General features: G+C 39.2%; 1 protein-coding gene across 1 annotated transcript in view; it reads right to left on the bottom strand.

Annotated features, from left to right (window-relative positions):
• The window catches only part of rtn4r (reticulon 4 receptor), a 44,966-nt gene extending 21,246 nt beyond the window's left edge, over positions 1-23,720 (bottom strand). Inside the window, exon 1 of the mRNA XM_005743082.1 lies at positions 23,157-23,720. Coding sequence (XP_005743139.1) covers positions 23,157-23,178 — 22 coding nt within the window. The 5' untranslated portion in view covers positions 23,179-23,720. The remainder of the gene's footprint in view (positions 1-23,156) is intronic.
• Positions 23,721-25,280: the final 1,560 nt, after the last annotated feature.

Here is a 25,280-nt window from a genome sequence, read left to right as displayed (position 1 = left end):
AACAAGCTGCTTATTCCGGTTGTATAATTTCACAATTCAAATTCTGCGATTCAGAGTTGTGTTAGGTTAAATGCCAAAATAAAAGAGATTATTTAAAATGACAAGAAAAGCAGTGCCACGAATACAGGAAGGCATGTGAGATCTCTTTATAGTAACGGAAATACAAACCGAATGCTTTGGTAGCACATTGTAGCAAAATTCTTAATCAAGCCTGATCAAAAGTTGCTGATTGCTGCCTTGCTCCTTCAAGTTTTAGTCTTTTTGTTATCGAAGTATTTTCTGCATCACTTACTGGAATAAACTGGTTGTCTCAACTATGACTGTTTCACACTGTACGTGATACAAAAGGGAGAGAAAGCCACCAAAAGAAAAAAAAAATGATACTCATATTAAAAAGCACTGCATTTAATGATTTTTCCACATTATTCCCTCCGTTTTTTTTCTTTTTTTCTTTTTTTTCCACTTGAGAGCTTGCGCCAGCCTAGAGATGGTTGGTTGACACAGAGCTGAACATGCAGGTTATGACTTATTTTCTGTACAACAGACGAGGCTGACCAGGATCTTATACGGACAAGATAAGCACCTGCCCTTTATAAGCGAAGTGGGCTATTACATGGGTTTGTACAATTTCCTCTGTAGAGGCCACTCTCTGATACAGCCGACAGAGCTTAAGAGTGAAAATGCAAAGCCATCACCTTATTGCAAGGAAAGAGAGACTTTGTGGATTACAGTTTTAATTTTTTTTTTTCCTAAACTGAAGCACAAAGCAAGGATAAGCAAACAACAGCAGGAAATCCTCTTGTATATTTAAATGTAATATCAGGCCTGTTTGTGTTTGAAATAGCTTCTACTTTGGCTTTTTCATATGTGCATAGAAGAAGAAAGCAATTTCTATAAGAAGCTTGCTGTTCAGTGTAAGCTGACCAAGATATATTTTGCAGCAGAAAAGAGCCAAAAAGAAAATAAGATGCCACATCAAAAGCAAATATCAGTGCAATCTTGTCACCTTAGCTAATGCTATTATTCAAACGCTAGTATCTCTTTTTCTGTCAGTGGTCTTGTAGAGAGCACAGGACTATTTCTTATGGTTTCTACCTTATCCTCAAGACTATGTTCTCTTACAAAGAGAACTTATCTGATGGGACATTACACTTAAATCAACGCTTTGAAGATCATGGTTGAGGTCACCATTTGGATTCTGGTCTTTAAAAGAGTAAGACTAGACACACTCCCCAATATGAAGTCGATAAAGTATCTACTCATCAGCAGCGTGTGACAGTCTGAGAGATGAGACCACATCAATCATTTGAACTCGAATAGCCATTGTCCCTCCGTGGCTCAGATGAAACAGAGCACAGACTGGCGGCTTCTTAAATAGGCACCAATGGAGCTAAGTGGAGAACATATCCATCTGTCTTATTTGAGGAGGTCAAGAGGTGTTAATGTTTGGGTTTTCCATTGCTACTGAAAACCAAAAATCAGCTGAATTCTGCCATTAACTCTTTTATTTCAGTTGGGTTTTTTTCACTTATAAAAACCAATATCTGCTCATGCCTTTGGGAAACAAATGTCACGTAGATGCCTGAATAATAAATGAAAGTAACAAAAGATCAGTTCACTTACCCCATCTCTGGGAACAGAACTATTGCTTTCCCTTTTTTAAATCATGGCTTCTACAGTTGGTTAAAAAAAAAAGAAAAGAAAGGGGGGAAAAAAAGCATGTGTGATGAACCCAAACCAGCTCTGGCAGTGAGCTCCCCAGGGCAGCATCATTGCAGGCAAGCAGCAGCTGTTGCGTTCTTGCACCTGTTGACTACGCATGTCAACCAAATCTGAATATGTGCCTGTGAGTGACGTAAAAGCCTGTCTTATGATGTTGGGAAACTCTGGAACTGTGTTGGTGGTGTGAACATATTTAGCCTGAGATATCATGCCATCTTCTGACTTACTTTCTTTTTCAGGGCCATATTTTGACATTTTCTATCCAACATCAAACCAAATAGTTAAGTACTGCCATTTGGATTCTGCTTGTTTTCCCCAAATAAGTCAAGTTAAATCTTGTCACACTGTAATCATTTCAAAAATACCATCCTTCTTTCACAGGCTGGATTTCTTTCTACAAAGCATTTTAATATGAAAGTTACAAGTAAACATAGTACAGTACTGCTGTTTTACTCAGTGCTTTAATGGGATGAGATGATGAGATGAGATAGCCTTTATTTGTCAGTTGCAGGTCTTTTGCCCCCAACCGAGATGACAGAACTTGCTGCCCGTACATACAATACACAAACATCACATTGGGGAGACAGGTCAAGCTAGGTAGCAAGGAAAAAAAAACATCGAAATGTGCAACACAAAAGAATAATACAGGAATGCACAGATATCAACACACCATAGCACAATAAACACGGACAGGCAACATGGGAAAGTGTTCCAGTGTGTACATCTGATCTGGGAGCGCTGCAATCTTCGACTGCGCCTCCAGCTGACCCGATGTCCACATCAGAGGGGAGGTAAGCGTTGGAGGTGGCGTTGGATCCGGGGTAGGGAGGGTGATGCGTCAGTGAGTGCTTATCAGTATGAGTATATGTATGTGTGTGCGTGTCCATAGTTCAGCTGAGACAGTGTCCTTCACCCTGCCAGGCTAACTAAACAGTCTTCCAGCCAACCCAGGTGGCCTTGCATGGAATGGGAAGGAACAGACTCAACACAGTCGTTATCAGGGAGTTTTTGTTCGGCTCCAGCCTTGAGCCCACAGCTGGCGCCGAAGGGGTAGCCGGATTATGATGGTGATTTTTCTTTTGCAACAACTCATGAGAATTTCAAAGCTGTTCTTTAACACTCTGACACTGGTCTCTCAATCTCCCGTTGGAGAACCCCGAGCTTCCCCATGATGTTATCAAACTTGCGTTTCGTGGTATTGTCATTCTTTTGCTCAGAGAGCCGATTCTGAGACCTCACGACTGCAGTGAGCTGTTCTACGATATAATCCAACTTTCACTCAAAGGTGTTATTTTGAGCAGGCCTCTCCTTGATGTAACCCAATATACATTCAGAGGTGTTATTCTGAGTATTCACGGCAGCTGTAAGCATCTCCAAGGTCATAACCATGCTGCTTTCAATGAGCCCGTTCTGAGAAGTCGTGCCTCGTCCCATCGTTTCATTGCTTTTACTAGAGCGTATTAGTCATTAGAACGCAATATAACAAATCATATACACTGAAGAATCGCTAAAGAAAGTGAAAGTAATTGATTGTTAACGAGGCAAATTATTAAATGTTACTGTTATCTTGTCTATGGACTTTGTGTGTATGCTTAACAATTTGGTGTTGATTATCCTCCAGATGGGCATTTGATACCAAATTGAGAAACGACTCAGCGTGTCCAAACAGTTGAATTGGATTTGCTCCAAACTCTAAGGAAAACTGACAAATGTTGTCATCGGGATTATTTCTAGTTGGCTTTCAAAATACATTTGTTACAGGCTGAATTTGAGTAATTAGAAACATATGAACCATTATGAGCAATGGCACACTAATTCTAAACTAATTTTTGAAGAGTCTACATCTTTCCTTAATAACAGAACTATATTTATATAGTTCAGCTTTTACCTGTTAATTGCCAAAAAGGACACCGTGGGCTCTACAAAAGTGTATATATTTTTTTTATTCATTTTGTCTGTTTAAAAAACAAAATTATGAAATAAAAAAATATGAATTACAAAATTATTATTATATGTATCAACATGTTACTATTAAAGATCGATGGCCAAAACTGCAGTTTATATAATAATATCACATAGAATGGCATCGACAGCTGAAAACAACTTTTTTATTTAAAACTTAAACAGCTATAAAAAGCGATAGGCTACAGCTATAGTGCTAGGTTAGAAGTTCCTTACTGTATATTTTATGTTTGCCAATTCTAGTGGGGGGTTTTTTCAAGGTTTTTACTCTAAATATTGTGATGGGTGTTTTTGTATCAGTGTTATTGACCGAAATATTATAATATTGCTCTATTATCTATTATCCATTTTGGATTGGGGAAGAGTTCTTGTCTCAAGTGGGAGAAGAGTAGTATGGAAGACTGACACACTAAACATAAAGAAGAGCTGTCAGTTCATCATAGAAACATCATTTGACAGCTAACAGTTTACTGTTTTCTTTGCTTTGCTAACCTCACATTTGGTCACAGGCTGCTGTTTGTGACAGAAAGTATAAGATCATAGATACAAGCGTCAAAAATGAGCTTCCTCTGAAAGTGTCTGGGCTCAAACTTAGAGATAAGATAAGGAGTGCAGTCATCTAGAGACAGCTCTTACAATGTTTTTCCACACTTAAAGTTATATTTCAATTTTCTTTAAAATCTCTTCCAAACAAGTTGCTTAAGTCTTTTTTAATTTCCACACCACATTTGGAATGAAACATTGCCTCATCAGAAGATAATTATTCAACACACTGTGTAGAGAACAGCTGCAAGACTGTAGTCTTTGTCCCCGACATGGAAAACAGTCATTACAGCAGTTACTTGGAGTGTTTTTGTAGCACATTTTCCTCACAAATAAAATAGTATGGTCACCAGGGTATCCTATTAAAAAAAACTAGAACCTCTGGAATTTACTAAAACCAAAATATTTGCCCAATAATAGTTCATATGGCATGATAGAAACATCATTTGACAGTAATCAGTTTACTGTTTTCTTTGCTTTGCTAACCTCACCTTTGGTCACAGGCTGCTGTTAGTGACAGAAAGTTTGAGATCATAGATACAAGCATCAAAAATGAGCTTCCTCTGAAAGTGTCTGGGCTCAAACTTAGAGATAAGATAAGGAGTGCAGTCATCTAGAGACAGCGCTTTCAATATTTCTCCACACTTAAAGCTGTTAGCTATGGTCGTTCGAGTATTTGACCATAAAGCCTATTGGATACATCTTAAGTGATGTATTATGTGTCCAACTAGAAGTTGGACACATAATACAATGCATGCTCAACTTCCTTTTTCTAGTGTTGGAAGGCCTTAGTATTCCCCTGGAAGAACTGAAGGAGGAGGTACCCGGGGACAGGGAGGTCTGAGAATCTCATTTTAGTTCCAGTGTGGCTAAAAATTCCTGGGTGGATAATATTGGCATTACTAAAAAAACTAGACTATCTAAAAATTCTAAGCCTATATATGACCATAGGAGCATTTGAACTTTACATCATTGTCCTTCAAGCTGACAGAGAACCCAGCGTCCATCACTTTCATCTGCTTTCATCATCATTTCTCAGATAGATAAGCCACGCTAAGCACATTCTCAGACTGTCACTCTAGTACAGTATGCAACTAATGATAGAAATACCACAGACACACTGTCATTTATCTTGTGACTACCATCATTTCTTAGTTAATTACCCTAGCCAATATGCTGTGTCAGTTATTACCCACATTATACCTCAGGTAAATTACTTCTATGCAGTACCAACATCTCTGTCAGGTTGACACTATGGTATAGGTAGTTGTATATGAATTAGGATGACATATTGATGACATAGAATGGAAAAAAGCCTCAGCTCAGTGATTCATGACTGCTTCAGTGGGGAAGTTATACAAAAGGAGGAATATAGTGTAGGAGGCATCATTAAATGAAAGCCATGAAATATAAAGTTGAAGTAAAGACCTCTATGCAAAGTAGTGAAAGAGAGACAAGAATGCTGAGGGCTATATTAGTATGCATGCTTTTCCTCACTCTGTCTTACTCAGTTCCCAGAGTTCTCCACTGCAGTCTGATCTTCTGTGCCATTGCCAGCCCTACTACATCATCTTCCAAGATCCTCTATTCCCTGTTTTTATCTTAAACATGCAATGTCTGCGACAGCAATGTAGCATGGGGAAAGAGCAGCCGAAATCTTCTTTTGAGAGGCTTAGGAAGTTGCTGTAGCACTCGATCTCTAACATTATGCTGCTGGGTAGCTCCGCAGTGAAGGAAGGAGGACAACTGGTCCTGCTGAGATGACATGTTTAAAATTTACTGCAAGTTTTGAGATGCAAACAGAGCAGAATGTTCAAGGACATTTTCCAAGACACATAAGGCCAATTAAATATATAAGGAGTGGGAGTGATAGTGAGATTGTTTGTCTCGCAGACATGTTTTCATGTGAAATGAAAGTTGATGCAGAATAAGGTATTTCCTTTTCTCCACTGATCTAAGCAACCTATAGGAAGCCTGCACTAATTTATTTCAATTTTCTTTAAATCTCTATTTGGTATTCCAAACAAGTTGCTTAATTCTTTTTTAATTTCCACACCACATTTGGAATGAAACATTGCCTCATCAGAAGATAATTTTTCAACAAACTGCGTAGAGAACAGCTGCAAGACTGTAGTCTATGTCCCCGACATGGAAAACAGTCATTACAGCAGTTACTTGGAGTGTTTTTGTAGCACATTTTCCTCACCAACAAAACAGTACTGTCACCAGGGTATCCTATTAAAGAAAAACTAGAACCTCTGGAATTTACTAATACAAATGTATTTGCCCAATAATAGTTCATATGTCATCATAGAAACATCATTTGACATGACTAGGTCAACGAAATGAAGAATTTCAGACAATATGACCTATGATTGCTCAGTGATGGAGTAAGACACTGTTTGGCAGGCAGATCACTGTCTTCAAAATGCATACCTTTCTCTTTGTTATTCCTAATCTTACTCTCCATCGTTTGTGTTTGTGATATTTTGAGCTTCAGTCATGTTAATTTGGGTTGGCATCATTGAAATTAAAGGATGATAAAAGGAAACTGGTGCTATGTTAATATCTCTTTGAAGATGGAGTCAATCTGGCAACAGAATGCCGAGCCCTTATTTTCTCTTCCCTTTCCTCTCTTCCTGTATTGAGCACAGTGGATATGAGATAACTGCAGACTCAGCTTTGTAACAGCTTACCTTAGGTGGAGGAACTCTTAAAGCCTCTCCTTTCATCTTGCTCCTTATGTTAGAAACCAGGCTTTGTTTTGTCTTTTTAATCGACATCTGGACGCTGAATATTTACCTATGTAATGTATGTAATACATACTCTACCTTTCCCCCTGGATCTTAAAAAATGTTGACCTTCACCACAGTTTTTTATGATGGGAATATGTACTGTATATTTAAAGTAGGTTATATGGAACACTTTTTGCCCATAGGCTGCAGGCTGTTGTAATGTCTGAGAAGTAGCATCTGTCTGTGGACAGTCAAAGCTATTATGCAAGCCTTTCGTGCATTTAACCTGCATAAGCCTCCATTAGAATTGTAGATAATGAACATGTTATAAAGTAGAAACATATAATGCATGGTAAAACTTGCCAAGCATTTTTATGTAAATGTTAATGATGTAACCTATAATTTGTCCCAAGAGCTATTTGTGCTCTAAAGTACTGCTACAAAAGCAGCAGTAGTATCTGAGTGTTCAAAAAGTATGTCTGCTAATGCTTGGAAATTAACTAACACTGACGTTACACAGTGAGCCACAAATCTTATACTGTGATTGGCAAAACATTTAATGCTGTTTCTTTACAGATATCGAATCTCTTTAATGGATGCTAACATAGGGCTTTTGAGCTAAAAGGTGCTAAGTAGAGAAGCAATCAGTTACAGTTTTGATGACACCCATATCAGCACTTTGTACCGAATTCATCATCTTCACTTGTCTCAAACATGTCACACTGCGACTTTAATATGCAGTTAATTGTTCTCATCTTGACCTGCTGGTAGAATGAGCCCAGCTGCCACTGCCACCCGTACTTCTGTTATCTGAGCAAAAATGCATTATTGTGTGCCCCCTTTAATGACTTTAATTAGTTGTAAACGGAGTTGATTCTCCTGTTAAGTGGATAAGGAGTCGATAATGTAATATAGTCCCAGTATGCACGGCTCCAACTTTATCTCACTGAGAAGGTGGTGCACAGGAGGATAGTTTGCATAGTAATGTCAGTGGGCTGGATAAACCCATTGTAAGGTTAAAAAAAAAATCACATACTGACAGCGCTCAATCACTGAACTGATATGAAAACGACAATTAGTGTGTTCCTGTACTGGCAGAGAAATCATTGCAGAAGAGCTGTTTCAATGTCACTTACATAATGTGGAAGTTTTTACTGGAGCAGATGAAACATTGAAAGGGTCTGTTATCAAGAGAAAAAAAGGAGCTATCTTCATGTAATTATTAAGTAAACATATCCTTGGAATGATGTGAAAGACAAAAAACAGGTCGTTTAGCAGAAGTGTAAGAATTGAACAAAACTTAATAAGAGCCTATATTTTCAGTATTTCAAGAGAGAAAGATATCTAAAGTAACACTGCCAACTCAAACATGTCAACATAATTTCAGCTTTGCTTGACAATGTTTGCCCAATGAAAGCTCTTCCCTGTAAAAATCCTACAGATTCAGTAAACGAGGCAGCCTTGAAGAAAAGAGCCCCATAAAGTTCATGTCAGTAAACTATTTCTCCTTTCATCCACTCATCTGCAATAAAGTTTCCAGTCTCCAGTTTCCATTTGCTGAGTAATGCCTTGCCTAGCCAGTGGTGAGGTGCAGTGCTTTCACACTGGAAAAAGCTAATGGCTGTTTATGGTTTCTAATGCATGATGCTATGGCTTTTGAAATAAAATGTGCTCTATGATAATGTTGTGTGTGGATAGAATTTGTCATCAGGAAATGCTGTGATGCTACAATTGACCTCCAAAAAATTTATGAACGTATACTTGCTCTCTTACCTGTTTATGAGTCTTTAAGGGAATAGTGTCCCTACATTAAATTTGGCTGTTCATTTACATTTACTCATAACTTGTTTCCCACCTCCCTTCCTCGCTTAAAAATATGAGCATGCAAAATTTTATACTTCAATGAGAAGTGACATCCTGCAGTCAAATCCCAGATGAAGACAGGCAATGGAGACTGGAACCCCGAGAGTAAAACAAACGGGGGTGGTGGAGCAGAGTAAGCAGATGGCTGATTCGAGACTTGGACAGCGCACATTTGACAATTGATAAGGTGGAAATAAGGAGGAGCATTGAGTGGGAGTAGGGGCTGATTGGCTCAGAGCTCACAGATAGATTTGTTTTTTGGATACAAGTAGTGACATTAAAATTTAAAGCTCAATTCAAATTTGTGGGAAAAGAGAGGTATTGGAGAAAAAGCCATGAAGCATTTTAGATATGACCAAGACATATGTGAGAGTACAGGTCTTCCTCAATTAAGATACATAAAAACTTAATTTCAGCAAAGGGGGCTCATTTGGAATAAAAGAGTAATATTAACAGCAAAAATGTGAATCTTCACATTTTTAAGTATTACTGACAATTTGATAGATCATAGTTTACAATCCCAGAAGAAGGTAGGGGATTATAACGGGACCTAAAAGAGAACAGCAGGGGCAGTCTTAACATAGCATGGAAATCTCATCTCCAGAGTAGAAAAGATAGGAAACAGGCAAAGTCAAGAAAAATGACAGATAAAGAACAGTTACAATTATGATGAGAGAAGAAGTCAGAAATAGATTAAAGACAGCGAAGATGAAATCTTGCAAAGAAGGCTAGCTGACTAGGTCACAGGGAGAGGACTGGGAGTCGTTGATTGGCTAGAGGCTGCTAAAGAAAGAGAGAGAGAGTGGAAGAACGTAGGCTTCTGATTGGTTGGCAGTCATTGGAGGACAGAGAAAGAACGAAATAAGAGCCTTTGATTGAAAAGAAGCCAGAGAGAGAATGAGGGCATTTGATTGGCTTGAAGATGTTGGAAACCAGAAAGAAAAAAAATAGAGCCTTTGATCATCCCTAGGCTGTTTAAGGTCAAAGAAAGCGAGAAATTAGAGTCTTTAATTGGCTGGTGGCCATTGGAGGCTAGAAAAGAGGCCATTGATTGGTTAGAGGATGTCAGGAGGCAGAGGGTGAAAAATGAAGCTTTCTGATTGACTGTCAGAGGCCAGAGAAAAAGAAATGACAGCCTTTGCCCAGAGGTTGTCAGCAGATAGAAGAACGAGAGACTGTAACTGGTTTGTCATTAAAGGATTGTAAGACAGCGAGAAACAGGTGAACCAAACAAAAATAAATATGATGAAAATAGACAAATGTGAACAATAAACTAAACATATGCTGATCTTACCCCAAGAATCTTAAGACCTGAAAGATCTTGTGATTAGAGGCTGATATCAGAATCAGGAGTCATGAAATGTTAGCAACAGATGACCAGCAGTGACCCAGATGTTTAAGAGATTAGGATAACATTTCCTGTGTAGCTGCTAAAGTTGCAGCACCGATTCTGATGGAGCAGCCTGAATACTGATAAACTAAGATTTGGACAAACTGTGATTAAATGGCGATAAAAGGTCTGAGATAGAGTTTAAAAATGATAACATTGAAAGATAAGACAGAACGCCCTTTATTATTGAAATGTTTTAGAAATCATACATCATACATAAGAATCACCAGATGAGTGGGGCAGATGCCATTACAGCGTAGAGAGACGGTGCCATGCCAGCTTTATTGGTGGAAGGGCAAGGGTAGGGTAGGGTTGGGTGGTTCATACTTTGGCATTTGTGCTTTGGCTGGGGTGAATTTTTCAGTCTTTTTTGATGATAAGAAACCTAGTTTGGGAACTCTGAGCAAGTTCAACACAACTGCTGGGCTCTTGCAGGACTGGAGACTGATAGAATCTGAGAATGAACTGAGAACTGACAATGCAGACTACGAGCTAGATTAATAATACTAACTACTAGCTGCTGAAGACTGGAAAATCTGCCATTGATGTGAAATAATATTCCAGTATTCAAGAGTTTAGTAGATAGTAGATCAAATATCTCTGGTTTACCAAAAATATAGCTGCGTAACATGACTGGGAAGAAAAGAACATACTATGAAATGTATCTTCTCAACATTACAGCGAGGTTGCATGACAGATGGCTCAAAAGGGAGCACGACAGATAACAATGAATTTAACAGAGACTAGGGCCTAGCTGATGGGCTGAGAGAACAAGGGCAGATAGATTGCTCAATACCTGGTATAATGTTGACATTTTCAATGAGGTTAATTCAACCTCATTTAAATGGAAAAAATGGGAGTTAAAAAACAGCAGCAAAAATGGTCAATATTACAAAAAGGAATGGAGATAGATATGACAGAATAGATCTTTCTTATTGAACCTATATAAAAACCCTTAATCGCCACTATTGCATGTTATTAACTCTTCTGTAGTGCTTTCCTCTGTCTCCTTGTAACTTTCTGTAAGTGTGTCTGGCTCTGAAGCTGCATGTTCCTAATCTGCAGTTATAGGCCTCCCCAATCTGGGGATGGTTACTATTTGATTTTTTAATAATTTGCTTGTGCTCATCATTTCTCTCTTTGCTTTCCGCTTACCCCGCCAATCAAGATAGATGGCCACCCTACCTCAGTCTTGGTCTGATGGAGGTCTCTACTTATTAATCTGTTGTCAAGAGCTTGCTCAAAGGGAACAGTTGGGTTCCTTTATAATTATGTAAAGTATTATAATGCTTCAAAATGCCCTGAGTTAACTTGAATTTGTGCTATATGAATAAAAAGTGTTCAGATTACTTCTATTGGGCAGTACGGTGATTAGCGCAGCACAACAAGATGATTCTGAGTTAGGTCCTGGCCAAATGATGCATTCTTTCTGTGTGGAGTATGCTTGTTTGGTATTATTGTAGGGCCTTTACCTTACAATATAAAGCGCCTTGAGGCAACTGTTGTTGTGATTTGGCGCTATATAAGTAAAACTTAACTGAATTGAAATTTAATTCCCCCTGTGTGTATGTGGGTTCTTTCCAGGAACTCTGGTTTCCTCCCAAAGTCAGAAAGACAGGCAGTTAGTGGGATTATATCCATTGGTGTTTCTAAATTGGCTGTACATGTGGGCTGTATTTGTGACTGTCTGTGTTAGCTATGCATGCATACTGGCAAAAAGTCCAGGGAATACCCTAACTCTCGCCCTATGGTAGCTGGGATAGGCTCAACATAAAACCTGGAAGACCAAAGCTAAATACCTAGTTTCCTGTGCGATAATAAAAAGCTGCTAGTATGAAATATGAAGAGTAATTTACATGAACTGACAAATTATTTATTTATTTATTTATTTAAATGCAAGAGAGACTAAAACATCTCACAAAGGAACTAATCACAAATGTAGCAGGACACATGTTATTATGAGGGCACATAGCTATGATCCCCCCCACTAAAACACTTCAATAGAAAAAACTATTCACAGCTTTATTCTGTTGTTGCATTCATTGTTTTAATTCACGCTGTTATTTTTATCTAATGTAGTGCATTACATTTAATGTAAAAAACATCTCAGTTTTCCAGAAGAATATATTTACAGAAAGGATAACTGCATTTGACGCAAAGCCTAGATAATATTCCATTTTGGACATGGACAGGTGAAAACTCGACAGCCAGGCATTCATTCCTGTTATACTTCTTTGGTGTCTGGTGGAAGTCAGCTGCCTAGGGAGCATGTGTAACTGGGAACTGTAATGCAATTCAAGTAAGTGAGATCACAAAAAAAAGGCAGGCACGTGGACATCTACACAAACCCTTGCACTGTCTGTTGGCTAAACTTATGTAACTAGGACCTGGGCAGACCCCCGCGGACATGGAAAGTATAATTCCTGCTTAAGAGTACGTCTCTTTTTTTCTTCATGTTAATGTGAGTGAAAACCCTGAAAAGCATCTTGACATCCTAAAAGTTTGGAATTTTTTTATCCCCCCCTTCTGCTCCTTCTGGCAGTGTGAGTTCTAAACAAATGCTAATAAAGTGTTTTTATAATGAGGAAAGCCCACATTTGTCTTTGTTATCTGTTACTTTCTTTTTTAGACTGAGCATGAGAAATTTTAGTGATTTATTGGTGCTGACAGACTCAATCAGCATTGTGTGTACTAATTGTGCAATGCTTTAAATGTAAAGAACATTCATTAATATGAATGTGTGAAATGGAAAAGTCCCACTCTTAAGCTTTAAAAAAACAACAACACTGCATGCACTTAGAAATAATGTATTTAGCTTGCTCAATAATGTATTTTGTGACACTGTGGGCTGTTGACATTAGATTTTAACTGTGATATTGACTTTCGGAAAGTACTACAGCACTTTAATTTCTGTGCATTTCCAGTAGCCAAGTATTATAAATCCTGAGTGATTGTGAACTGCTGATGGAGTCTATAGAGTTTCCAGCTCTAATTTCTGTGTCACGGTAGAGTAAACAACAATAAACAAAGGAAAAACCACGGAACGGCTCAGGTGTCTTTAACTTGGAGAGGAAGGTGAAACTGTTTCATGGCTTTTTCTCCAGAGTTAACTGTGGGAAATGTAAATGTAACATGTACCACTCACCCTTCCCGAAAATATGGTCCGTTTGCTAAACCTTGTATGAATCGGCAAGTAATGGGGGCGGGAGGGGGGATTCAAGCAGCAAACATGTGTCCGTGCAAGTATGTGCTGTATGTGTGCAGGTGTTGAACTTGTATTGCTAAAGTGTGTATGAGCTGAGAGAAAAAGTGGAGGAAGAGCATGCTCTCTCTCTCTTGTCTCATATTTCTCTTTGGTATAATGTGCTGCCTGTTCATGCGATGCCTTTTAAAGGCATGGTGGGAATCACTTCATAGTCAGGCACGAAACTCAATATGCTAATGCCTTCCTAGGGAGCTTTGGAGGGGGAGAAAACATAACTTGTCAATTACCTATAGCAAAACCGCAGGAAGATTTATTGAAAACCAGAAAATTCCACATGACAAATGAGCTTAAACGTGACAGATCAAAATATAAGGCACCACCTGTTTAACTAATTATAAAATGATGTGAGCCTTCTCAGACTCATTGCCATTGTGTCAAAATAAATTATGTTTAAGGACGCATACGGCAATTTGTATATCTATTAATTACTTCTTGAAAGTGCTAGGTGCAAATTTCAAGCTTTGATTTATGTTAACAAAGGAAAGGACTGATCTGTCAAAACTCATTATCCAAGCAAGTGGAGTGGGCGCTGTACTTCTGATAGTGATGCAAAATACATTGTGAAAAAAAAAATGCTACACAGATACTCCATACCTCCGAAGGCAGTGCTATAACCAGCCAGTTCCCTTCTAGCGATGGCACACTCTTGCTGGTTGAAGACCCAAGAAGGCACAGTGGGACCATCAAGATCGGTTTTAGACTATTTTGTTTCTCACACAGCCATCATCAAGACCCCTCGGCATAATTTGTTTACAGCTCGGAGATTGAGTGTTGGCAGTTCTCATCTCTCCCCCCGGAATAATTGCTGTGATGATAGGCTTTGCTGGGAACATGTACAGGCATGTGAAAACATGCACCATTTTAGATTAGAGGGTTTGGAAAGCCAGCCAAGCTGATGTGACCGCAAAAGTGACATATCTCTGTTTCGCTCATCAAATCAATTCTTGCTTTGTGCTGTCTGATGCTCAATGTCAAAGGACTCCATGCTTTTTTTTAACACTTATCTAATCTCTATTCTACACTTAGAGTTGTGTCAAAATGCAACACTGCGGGATTTAAATACTGTTGTTTCAATTTTGCACAGTGCCCAAGTATGATCAACAGGAATACCTTCAGATGGATAAATTTCCATTCGGAAACTCACCGACTGATAATATAGTAGAGAGAAAATATTTGCAGGTCCTAAAATCTTTAAAAAATGTGCTTGTTTGGGGTTTTTTTGTTTGTTTGTTTTTTCATTTTATCAGCAGCTCTAACTGGAATAAATAATGGTATGTACATAAAAATGAATTTACTTACTTAAAGCAATTGATTTTTGGACTCCAGTTAGGCAATTTCGTGATGTTACCAATTTTTCAGTCACAAAGTGGAAATGCCCTAAGGCAGCTGTCCCCAACCTTTTTTGCGCCATGGACCGGTTTATGCCCGACAATATTTTCACGGACCGGTCTTTAAGGTGTCGTGGATAAATACAACAAAATAAAACTAGTACCGGTACCGAAAAAAAAAAGAAGATTTATTCATAACACATGTGAAAAGACCCAGGGAAAGACCCAGATTTTTGGTTATTTTTCAGCCCTAGATATTGCTCCCTATTGACTGTCAGAGAATGCAGATTTTATGCTGTATTTTATATAATCTAAGGAACCAATAAGTTATCAGGATTTGGACCACTTGGTTAAACAAAGAGCTCCATACACTCTTGACCGATATGACAGAAAATTCAAAAGTTAAAGGTTGAAACCACAATTTATTTATATATTAGATGGTACAAGTAGACAAAATAAAGGAGTATAATGAATTCAACATACTGTACACAACCTCAGCTTACGGTGTGTTTACAGGCTTGGATGCTATTCTGATCGTAGGATTTAAAACCCATGGATGACATATGGTCAATTTGAACCTCATCAGTGGTGGAAATCCATGTGCTCTATTTTCCTGCCAGCCATTGGAACCATACTGAATCCCCCTCCATCATCATCCCACTATCTTCCAACCCCTTGACACCGCTTCCCCTGAACCCAGCAGATTACAGATATCATTATAATGGATGTCCTGGCAGGCCAGCTGCGGTCACATTTAATTTGCCATGGCCTGATATCTACACGAGATAATCAGCATTTACACCTGAGAGTGAAGACAGAAATATACGCCACAGTGTGTATGCGGTAAAGACATCGAGGTAGAGACAGAAGAATGACCAAGACACTGCGAGAAAAGTGGGAGAAAGTAAAAGTAAAAGAAAGACGTAAGGTAAGGGAATAGGAAGGTATATGTATTCCGCACACATGCTAAACAACAAAAGATTAAGTGAAGCACACTTGTAAGATTTGCATTTTAATAAGAATAATCTACTTTGGACTTAAAATGACTTGAGAGCAAAACCTAAATCTTTGTCAACATTCTTCAACACAGACCTTACATCTTAGCTTGGAGAGGGGTGCCTCTCCATCATACTTTGTTTTGCTTTGTGAGGTCAGCCCTGTTCAATTACATGCAGATAAAGAGTGGTGTTGTTCTTTCTAAGTGAAGGTTATAGGGTACTCTTCTTGGAGCAGATGAGTGGGATCTTCATTGATTCCACTGTTATGCTTGTGAGTATGTTTAGAAACTCTTTCCTTCTGCCGCAGTTGCAGGATTATGCATTTCCTGCTCTACAAATCCTTTCACTCCCACCAGACATTGAGGACACCGATTTGTGTATGAAAGAAAGTTATCAGACACGAAAAAAAAACCCAAACTGTGGAATTCTTGTATAAAGCTGCCAGAACAGGTACACATTATATATGTTTAGCACCTAAAGAATGAGCTTTCACATCTATAACAGATCAATTTCCCCTGAGTCGGGGAGTAATGACCTATTTCTTTTGAAGGGCTCCCCATACATATTTCAGTGGTGAACTACCAAGCTCACAGGCAGACGCATTGCTGTTGTGAAGGTTTTGCAATATAAGGTAAAGAATAATATGTCACAGAATTTCTGAAAGCCTTTGTTCTACCACTATCTCAAACAGAAGTAAGTATCTATCTATCTATCTATCTATCTATCTATCTATCTATCTATCTATCTATCTATCTATCTATCTATCTATCTGTCAGTCAACTCAGGGTGCGTATTTACTGCTAAAAAACACCTTAGAAAGGTAATATATGCAGTCTTCAGCATAAAGTATGTGTCCTTCACATACAACACCCTGGAGTGATTGTTAAGAACTTTGCTTTGAATGAAGATAAATAAAGGAAGAACAAAATCCAACAATGCATAAAGGGAGAGAAAGGTGACCCCGCTGGCTTAAGCATCTCAACAATGTGGTACCAGACATTCAGTAAGACTGCATCAAAACACCAGCTCCCATCTGTTAAGTTTGCAATCTAATGACAAACACAGGCTGACTCGATCAGGATGATGAGGGGTAATTTAAGGACCTCGCTTATGAAATGAATATGGTGATAAATAAGAATGTATCTATTCTTTCAGGATAAAAGAAATCGGAAGTTCCTCTTCTCTCTCTAAAACTTTTACATCGTAAAACTGAGTTTACATTTACATTTTATAGTCCTGCTGTAGATATGCACATCAGCCAGTAATGAATGTGTGCAGATTGCATATCATATATGCAAGCACAATATTGCTAATTATATGTCGGTTTGTTTTTACTAAAGATACCTACTGATAGAACTGCTTTTCTGCAGCAATTAAGCTCTCAGCTGTTGATCTATAGGAGCTGGAATTTGTCCTTTAGCAATACCTGGGCATGCAGGAATCACTCGCCATAGGATTTATCATGTTTTTACTTATATCTCCAATCCTTGTAGTTATTTTTACAGCTCAAAACCATGATATTCAAAAATTGAACCTGAAAACCCTGATTCTAGCTACATATGCACTATGGTGTTGATCTGTTATGCTAACCCTTCGCCTTACACTGCTCACATCTTGGATCAACCAGCTGCTTTATCTGAATGTCACTGTAGCCTGCAAGAAAAGGAGCAGAGCAGGGTTGACTTATAAGGCTGACAACGGCTCCATTCATGCGTCTAATTTAAGAGCGGCTTCTGCTCTGTCTAATTAACAATTTACTAGGCCATCAGTCAGCCTCCCCATTGTGGTATAATCAGCGTCACTGACGTTCAAGCAGCTCATCGCACCCTTTCGCATCTGCAATAGGATTAGCGCATCCATGCAACTTTCATCAGTACACAAACAGAAAAGTGGGCACTGTGTGTTCCAAAGATGCAGCGAGAACAACTGTGACACCACAGAATGAAAGATGACACTGCAGCAGAGTGAGATGGGCACTGTGTTCAACAAATTAGGCAGCTCAGTTTGTGCATACTAGGACCTTTATCCATATAATCTTCAGGAAAAAAGAGTTCCCATCAGTATGTATCACTGCTGGGTCAACACAACTGAATATTGTGTGCAAATTTCACTTGTCATTTTATAAAGTGTTGTGTAAAGTAAAAGTGGAAGGTGTGATCTGCTCTGTTATGCGTAGGCACCTTGAAAGGATTATAATACGGTGTCAAAGTGGATTTCTATTTTTTGTAAAAAGATGTAACTAAATCCCTTCATAAAGACTCCACCTGCGTCAACACCATATACACGCATAACATTAATTCATTTGGCCCTCCTTCTTCCCCCACACCATCTTCAAGACAAGGGCCAACACTTTAATTTATTTTTTGTTATGTGGAAAAAAAAGACTTGTAGGGAGTGGGGGTTAAAAACTGCAGCATTTCTCCTGCTGGTTCTCTCTCCAAATATTCTGACAGTACAATAATAACCCACAGAGAGGATTAAGAACTGGTAATCTGGGGGAATAGTGTATTTCATTTCAACTGCTTTTTTTATATTTTTGCCCATTAGCTTCCTCTGTATAAACAAATAGAATTTTGCTCATTTATCCACTTAGTTTCTCTGTCTTTCTGATTAGAAGTGAAAGGCTGTGAGACTGGGATAACCTAGAGCGGATGGTTCCAAGGATATCTTAGGCCAGCATGCCCGTGTGCGCATCAGTGGGAGTCTGAATGTGTGTGTGCATGTACTGTATAAACAAATGCAGATCTACTTGAAGGGCGCGGCCAATTAAAAGAAGCCCCTCAAGGAGCAAGCTCATCAGGATGCAGTGAACATCGCAGATCCACTTTCAGATAGCCTGCTGGAATCTGTCACTGTAACTAAGGCATTAATACAACCGAGCTCCATAGCATAAAACTTTGACATCTTTATCCTTTGACGTTGAGAAACTGGATGATAAAATTGATCTATTGTAACGTTTCACAAACTCAGATCTTATAGAAATTTATAATTGCATGGGAAATCTTGTTATTATTTTAATTCAAAAACTCTGCCAAAGATGTCATTACATCACCCAGCAGTGCGTTACATGAAGAGAACAACTCAATTTTAGTCATAATTAGAGAGATTAAAAGTCTTTTGAACATGATTTAAATACCTATTATTAAAAAGTTAACAGTATATTTTGCTAAGACATTTAAATATGCATCTGGCTGAAAAGGTGAATGTTGAAATTTCATTTACTTTGAATGAAACATTCGTTTGTGATGAAACTAAAGGTTGCAACCAAAATACATAGAACCATGAACCACTAAATGGGTGACACCAGTGTATTTAACCACAAACCCTGTGTGCAGTGGCAATCCCGAGGTCACTATGTGAAATAAGTGGCAAGAACACCTCCTGTTTACCTCCTTCACTTGAGGTAAATCAGTGACTTCTTGCATGCATCATTATCATCATTATGGCAAAATCTCTGAGCTTTGTGAGATTATTTTGAAGGAGCTCAGATTTTGCCAGTTATGCTTAGTTTATGTAAAAATGTAGTTTGCTGTTGTTTTGGTTTACAAGCTTAAATTGTTTTATGTGTGTATTATATATGAGTGTAGAATTGTATATAGTTAAAATGTATGGATCATATAATGTTGAATTCTGAATATTGATTTGTAAATAATGGAATTTGAAATAAGGGTGTAGGAACAGGAAAAGTGTAAACTTCATCCTACTCCTTTTCGAGCATAAACAATTTGTAGACGTGGAGATATTCATGAAAACTTGATCTATCATCACTGTTCTGACTCCTGTTCTGACAGGTGAGGAATTCAAGGAAAAAAACCTTCAATGTTTCACGCCTATAGTGAGGGGGTAGTTGGTTCTTTTATGCTGTTGGGGGACATTCTATTACAGTGGTTTGAATTAACGTATCATCCCTGTCTATGGGTCATCCCAGTCACCACATCTCAACTGAAAGAACGAAAATGAGAGATTCTGGACCGGTGTATCATCAAAACATCAAAATAAGAATATTTAATAAATATAAATCTGAATATTTTAGAAATTACTAATCTAATGAGATTTTCCCATATTAACATCTCTAGGAGTAAATAGTGAATAGTCTGTAAAATAGAACAAATATCTAGTGAGCAGCAGCTATCTTGACAAAACACCATGTTGATGTGAGAGGTCAGAATGGCCAGACTGGTTCTAATTGATAGGAAAGTAACAATAACTCAAATAACCATTCATTACAACCAAGGTATACAGAAGAGCATCGCTGAATGCACAAGACTCTGAACTTTGGAACACACTGGGCTATAGCAGCAGAAGATCACACCAGGTACCACTCCTGTTAGCCAAGAAGAGGAATCTGAGACTTTTGACTGTTTCTCTAAATTTGGTCAATAAAAGACGGGAAAAACACTGCCTTGATTTCTCCTGTGACATCTAGATCATTGAATCAGGATTTGACATTAAGCACGGGTCCATCCTGTCATAGTGGTGGTGTCATGTTTTCCCATTTTGGGCATGAACATCATTTGAATGCCACAGCCTACCTGAGTATTGTTGCTTACCACGTCTGTCCTTTTATGACTACAGAGTACCCTTCTGGAGACCAGCAGGATAACACATCGTGTCACATAGTTTAAATCATCTCAAACTAGTTTCTTAAACACGATAGTGAGTTAAATTAACTTAAATGGCCTTTAAAAACAACATCTCAATTCAATGAGCATCTTTGGAAAGTGGTGAAACAGGACATCTGTATCATGGAGCAGCTGACAAATCTGCACCAAATGGATGACGCTATCAATTCAATATCAACCAAAAATCTCTGGTGGCTGTTTCCACCACTTTGCTGAATCTACATCCTGCTTAAGTTGTTAAGAAAAAAAGGGGGTAGAACCCAATACTAGCAAAGTGGACCAGTAATGTAACCAGAGGGTGTATTGTGATTTTGCATATTTCTCATTTAATACCTCAAGAGAACAACAGTGTTGTTTGGTTTCATTGCTGACCATGAATGACTAATATGACAAAAACCAAACAAACCTGTAACTCTATCTCTCACGGGTGTGTACAGCGTTTTCAATATCATCTCTCTTCTTTTTTTTCTCTCTTTTGCCACGCTCTCTATAGTGTATTTTGTGAGAGACCCCAAAAAAACCCCCAAAAACATTTATTTCATTTTCTTAACTTCCTCTCCTTTCTCCAGACCTCCCCATAAACTAACTGAACACTACACCCACACACACATTATCTCTTCCAGCCCTCCCCCTGCGCTTGTATAAACATCCATACAAACACAAAGATGGATCAATTTCACATTCCCTTTCAGGGTGCGGAAGATGCCTTGCCTTATTGTCAGTTTATATCATGATGTTGGATTCCCCTAATGCTGAAATGCAAATCAGCTTTGTTTTTTTATTGTTTATTTGTTTTCTTTTATTAGCACCATTTTCTCATAGCTTAATGCATTCAGAACAATCATCTTGCCACCTCAGATGATGCATCTTGTGGCCTATTTTTGAAAATGGGGCAGAGCTTTTGGCAAGGCATTGCCAAAAAATAACAGAGTTAACTAATTGGGGAAAAAAATGCCCTAAATGTGTAGTGGTTTCAAAGAGAAAGCGTTCAGTTCCACTATAATGGTTTTATCCATTCATTTGGGCTTCATTGGCTTTGCCTGGCAGTAGACAGGGAGCGACGGCACCCCCAAGCAACAGCTTTCCCACAGAGGCATTTGATCATATGCTGACTGGGTGAAAAAGAGTGTAAATTAAAGTCCCTCCTCATTGTGACACTTTAAACACAAGAAAAGGCAGGCCATATTTTCTCAGCCAAATCAGGAGCCTGAGAGATGGATACCAATTATAATTGCAGCAGAAACAAAAAAAAAGAAAAAGAATAAAAATCAGACATAGGTGTGTGTCAGACGCCTGGTGCTAAATCATGCCAGCAGTTGGGTAATGAAAAGTTGCCTGTAGGGTCTGAGGGACCCAGAGCCATTCTGTGCCAATGAAGGGGTGTGCACTTGAATTTGCATCACCCTGTGACATATCAAAGAGAATGCCCAAGCAGATGTGCCTCTTTGATTTTGCTACTTGTGAAAAGCAAAGTTATTCTGTATCCCCACAATAATCTGCAGCTTTCTTACCCTATTCCTGCAGTTTTAGCCAAGTCATGAACATGAGGAAGATGGAGTGTGTACAGCATGTTGCATAAGCACTGTGGCAGTGGTGTATGCATGTGACAGTGCTGGGGCAGTGTATGCACGGGTGGGGCAAAGTGGAAATTAAGATTTTCCACAATATCTTATTTGAACCAAGTGGATGTTACAGCCTCGGTGCTGCTGACCAAACAGCACATGTCATATCTGTGTTATACACTCTGCACTGCAGTAAACATGACTAGATCACTAAAACAAAACAAACAAACAAAAAAAGCCACAAAAAAACAAAAAACACAGGGTTACAGTCAGGTGCAGGAAGAGACACAATGACACGCCAGGCGCTGCATCCTCCTTCCTTTCCCACCCTCCCTCTAGCTCTCCGTGAGTGTCCTCACGCACACAAACACACACTCAAACAACTGACAAGAAATTAAATTCTTAACCATTTCTGGCGGAATTGAGAAAGCATTCTTGCCCTCATTAGAATAGCTCCAAGTCCAGTCATGAAAGCTACAAGGCCCAATTTCCTGTCACTTTGGCGGCACCCTGAGTGGGACGATGCCACCAAAACACCAATTATAAGCCAAGGAGCTGGGGAATGAAGCGGTATTACTGGGCCGCCAAGCGGACCATCTGCAGACTTCATCAAACGCTCAGCCCACAGCGTCCAGACGGGCAGAAGCGGATGCCCGGTTTAAGTTGCGATATCATGCAGAGTATATTGACCACTGCAAACAGTACACGGCCTCTCGCTCTCTCGTGCGCACTCTCATTGACACACGCATACAAAAAGGGAAAGCAAGACACGCACAAGATAAGATCCGAATTATGACTCAATTAAGAGCCACTGATTCAAGGTCGTTTACAGCCGACACTTCTGTTTCTAGTTTTTTTTTTCTTCCGTTCCAACAATAAAATTATATTTGATTGTATATAAAGGCTTTATTTTTCGATTTCTTTCGATTCTTTTTTTTATTGTCATGCTGATAGCCATACCTTATTTTAATCAAACCTCGGGGGTGTTGAACGGAGTCAACTCCAATTAGGACACCTGATTTATCTTTCTGTCTGTCCTCCACAGAGCGGTGACACTGCACCGTTGTGGATTTTATCAGTGCGCAGTAACCCAGCGGGATCCTACTGTCTGATAGCCTATATGTGAAAACTTTACAAAGGTGTCCAGCTGTCTGATGTGTACTCACCATCAATAATAACGGTCTTCATGATTCAGATGAAAGTGAAATCCAGAGGCTTTATAATTCCGAGAATGAATCCCACGTATACGGAGATAGATAGGAAATCCGCTAATTATTGCAATTTATGGGTTATTGCAAATCCAGTGCAAGACGGGAAACAGGCAGACTAAAGCACCCCTGCACCCTTCAAACTTTAGCCGTAGGTCTTCCCGAGTGGGGAGCCACGTCTCCAGCTGCACCCTGGCTCAGTCATGTGGACGAGAGATTCAAAAACAGTCAGCAATAAACATCCAATTTGGGATCAGTAGACTCGACGCACCAGTCGACACCTCCCCAAATATAGGACGCGCAAACAGCTCGGGAGAAGAGCTCAAAGTGTTAACGCAGAAGTGGAGAATCAACGGCACAGGCGAAAACCGAGTATTGAATCCATCTTTTGAAATCGCAGCAGATATCCAGTCTGATTACTTGCCCCTCTGTATTTCCCAAGTACACTGAAAAAAAGTGTGTGGTATGAGCACGGTTGTCGGTCGCACTGGTGCGCGCCAGTGTGCGTTTACCACGGAGAGGTGGAAAGGGAGGGCGGGGCGGCAAGGGGCGTTTGGCGGAAAGAGACAGAAAGAGGGAGAGAGAGAATTCGAAGATGAATGTTTTATGGGTCTGTATCACGCTGCAAAAAATATCCCTCCTAATTCTGAGTGCATGGGCTATTAATCATGGCAGATAAAAGAAAGACTGGATTTTATGTCCGAGGCTATTTATAGAAAATACTGGACACAAACAAAACTGAACTGAAAATAACAATAATAATCATAATCTTAGGTAACTGGTGTCATTCCTAGAATCAAAGAGTGAATCTGATATTTAATGACTTATTTGGAGAGACATTTCTTACAGTGCTAGGCTGTGCTCTAATGAATGTTTTATGTGCAGGGGTGGTGGGCTGGTGGTGGGTAGGAAGGTGACGTGAGGCGAATCTATTTGGATCGGACATGGCCAGGCACGCACATGCATACGAAAACACCCCCAAAAGACAGGCTGAGAGCCAGGCTTCCTGCAGGGACCCAAGCTTCCTCCTGGGGACTTCAGTTTGGCTGTCCTGACGTAGGTGTAGTTGTTAAAGCCGTGAGAAACAAAGATCTCAGTTCTACTTGGTTAACTGAACCGTTACAATAACATTTGTAATCCTGAGGCTCACCTGAGACCCTTAACTACTTCTGGAAATGTTTTCTTTTGTATATAGAAAAAGAACAATGAAAACAAAACTGTGCTAGGTGAAAATGTCCATTGAAAACACAATTAAAATATTTTTTCATGTCTTTATACTTTCAACAGAATCCAACATTATGAATTCCTTTTCAGTGTATCGGATGTGATAACCTTTATTTTTACGAAAGGATTAAACTACTTAACTACTGCACTGTTAACGCTGATTGGCTCGAAGACCAATTCACCTTGTCTTTGGCCTGCACCTTTGATGGGTTTTGCTGAAACCCTGGAGGATTGAAGAAGCAGCAGGCTATTATCTATAGGTATCACACGCCCCCTACCGACAGACACAAAAATTGATTTTCAGCATCACAGAAAGAGAAAGAGAAAGAGAAGCCTCATCTCGAGATGATGTCTCCCACCTCGCCTTAGATACAGCAAGCAATCACACTGGCAATGTATTTGTAAGCACAGGCAGAGAAGCTGTTGAAATTAAAGTGGAAGGTACATTTCTTATATTTAGTTTTCAATAAGAAATTCTGGAATTAACGTTGATAAAATTACACATACCATTCTCAGATTTGTATTTGGAAAAGCAGTTTAACTGTTGATTCGCAGCACATACCGGCACAAGATTAAACATTGCATATTACAATATTGTACGTGCATGGGGACATAAAAGATACAAGATTACCATGGGGAGCAGGTGAATGGAAACCGCAGCCAGGTGGGTGGTTTAGCTGAGTGTAATGGAGAATGCAGCAGGCTAATCCCAAGCTTACAACTACCACCAATAATGAATCACACTATCAGAATATGTCGGTGAGCCACTAGCCTGGTATTTGCTCACAGTGGAGACCGTCAGGGCCAGATGGCCAGTAGAGACAGTCCAAAGCCGCCTCAGCAACCCGCTGAGAACCA

This window comes from Pundamilia nyererei, unplaced genomic scaffold, assembly GCF_000239375.1.
Source record: "Pundamilia nyererei isolate P.nyererei 1_Seehausen unplaced genomic scaffold, PunNye1.0 scaffold00127, whole genome shotgun sequence".
NCBI classification, from domain to species: domain Eukaryota; kingdom Metazoa; phylum Chordata; class Actinopteri; order Cichliformes; family Cichlidae; genus Pundamilia; species Pundamilia nyererei.
The sequence above is the reverse complement of the archived record's forward strand: the minus strand, read 5'-3'. Positions and strand labels throughout refer to the sequence as shown.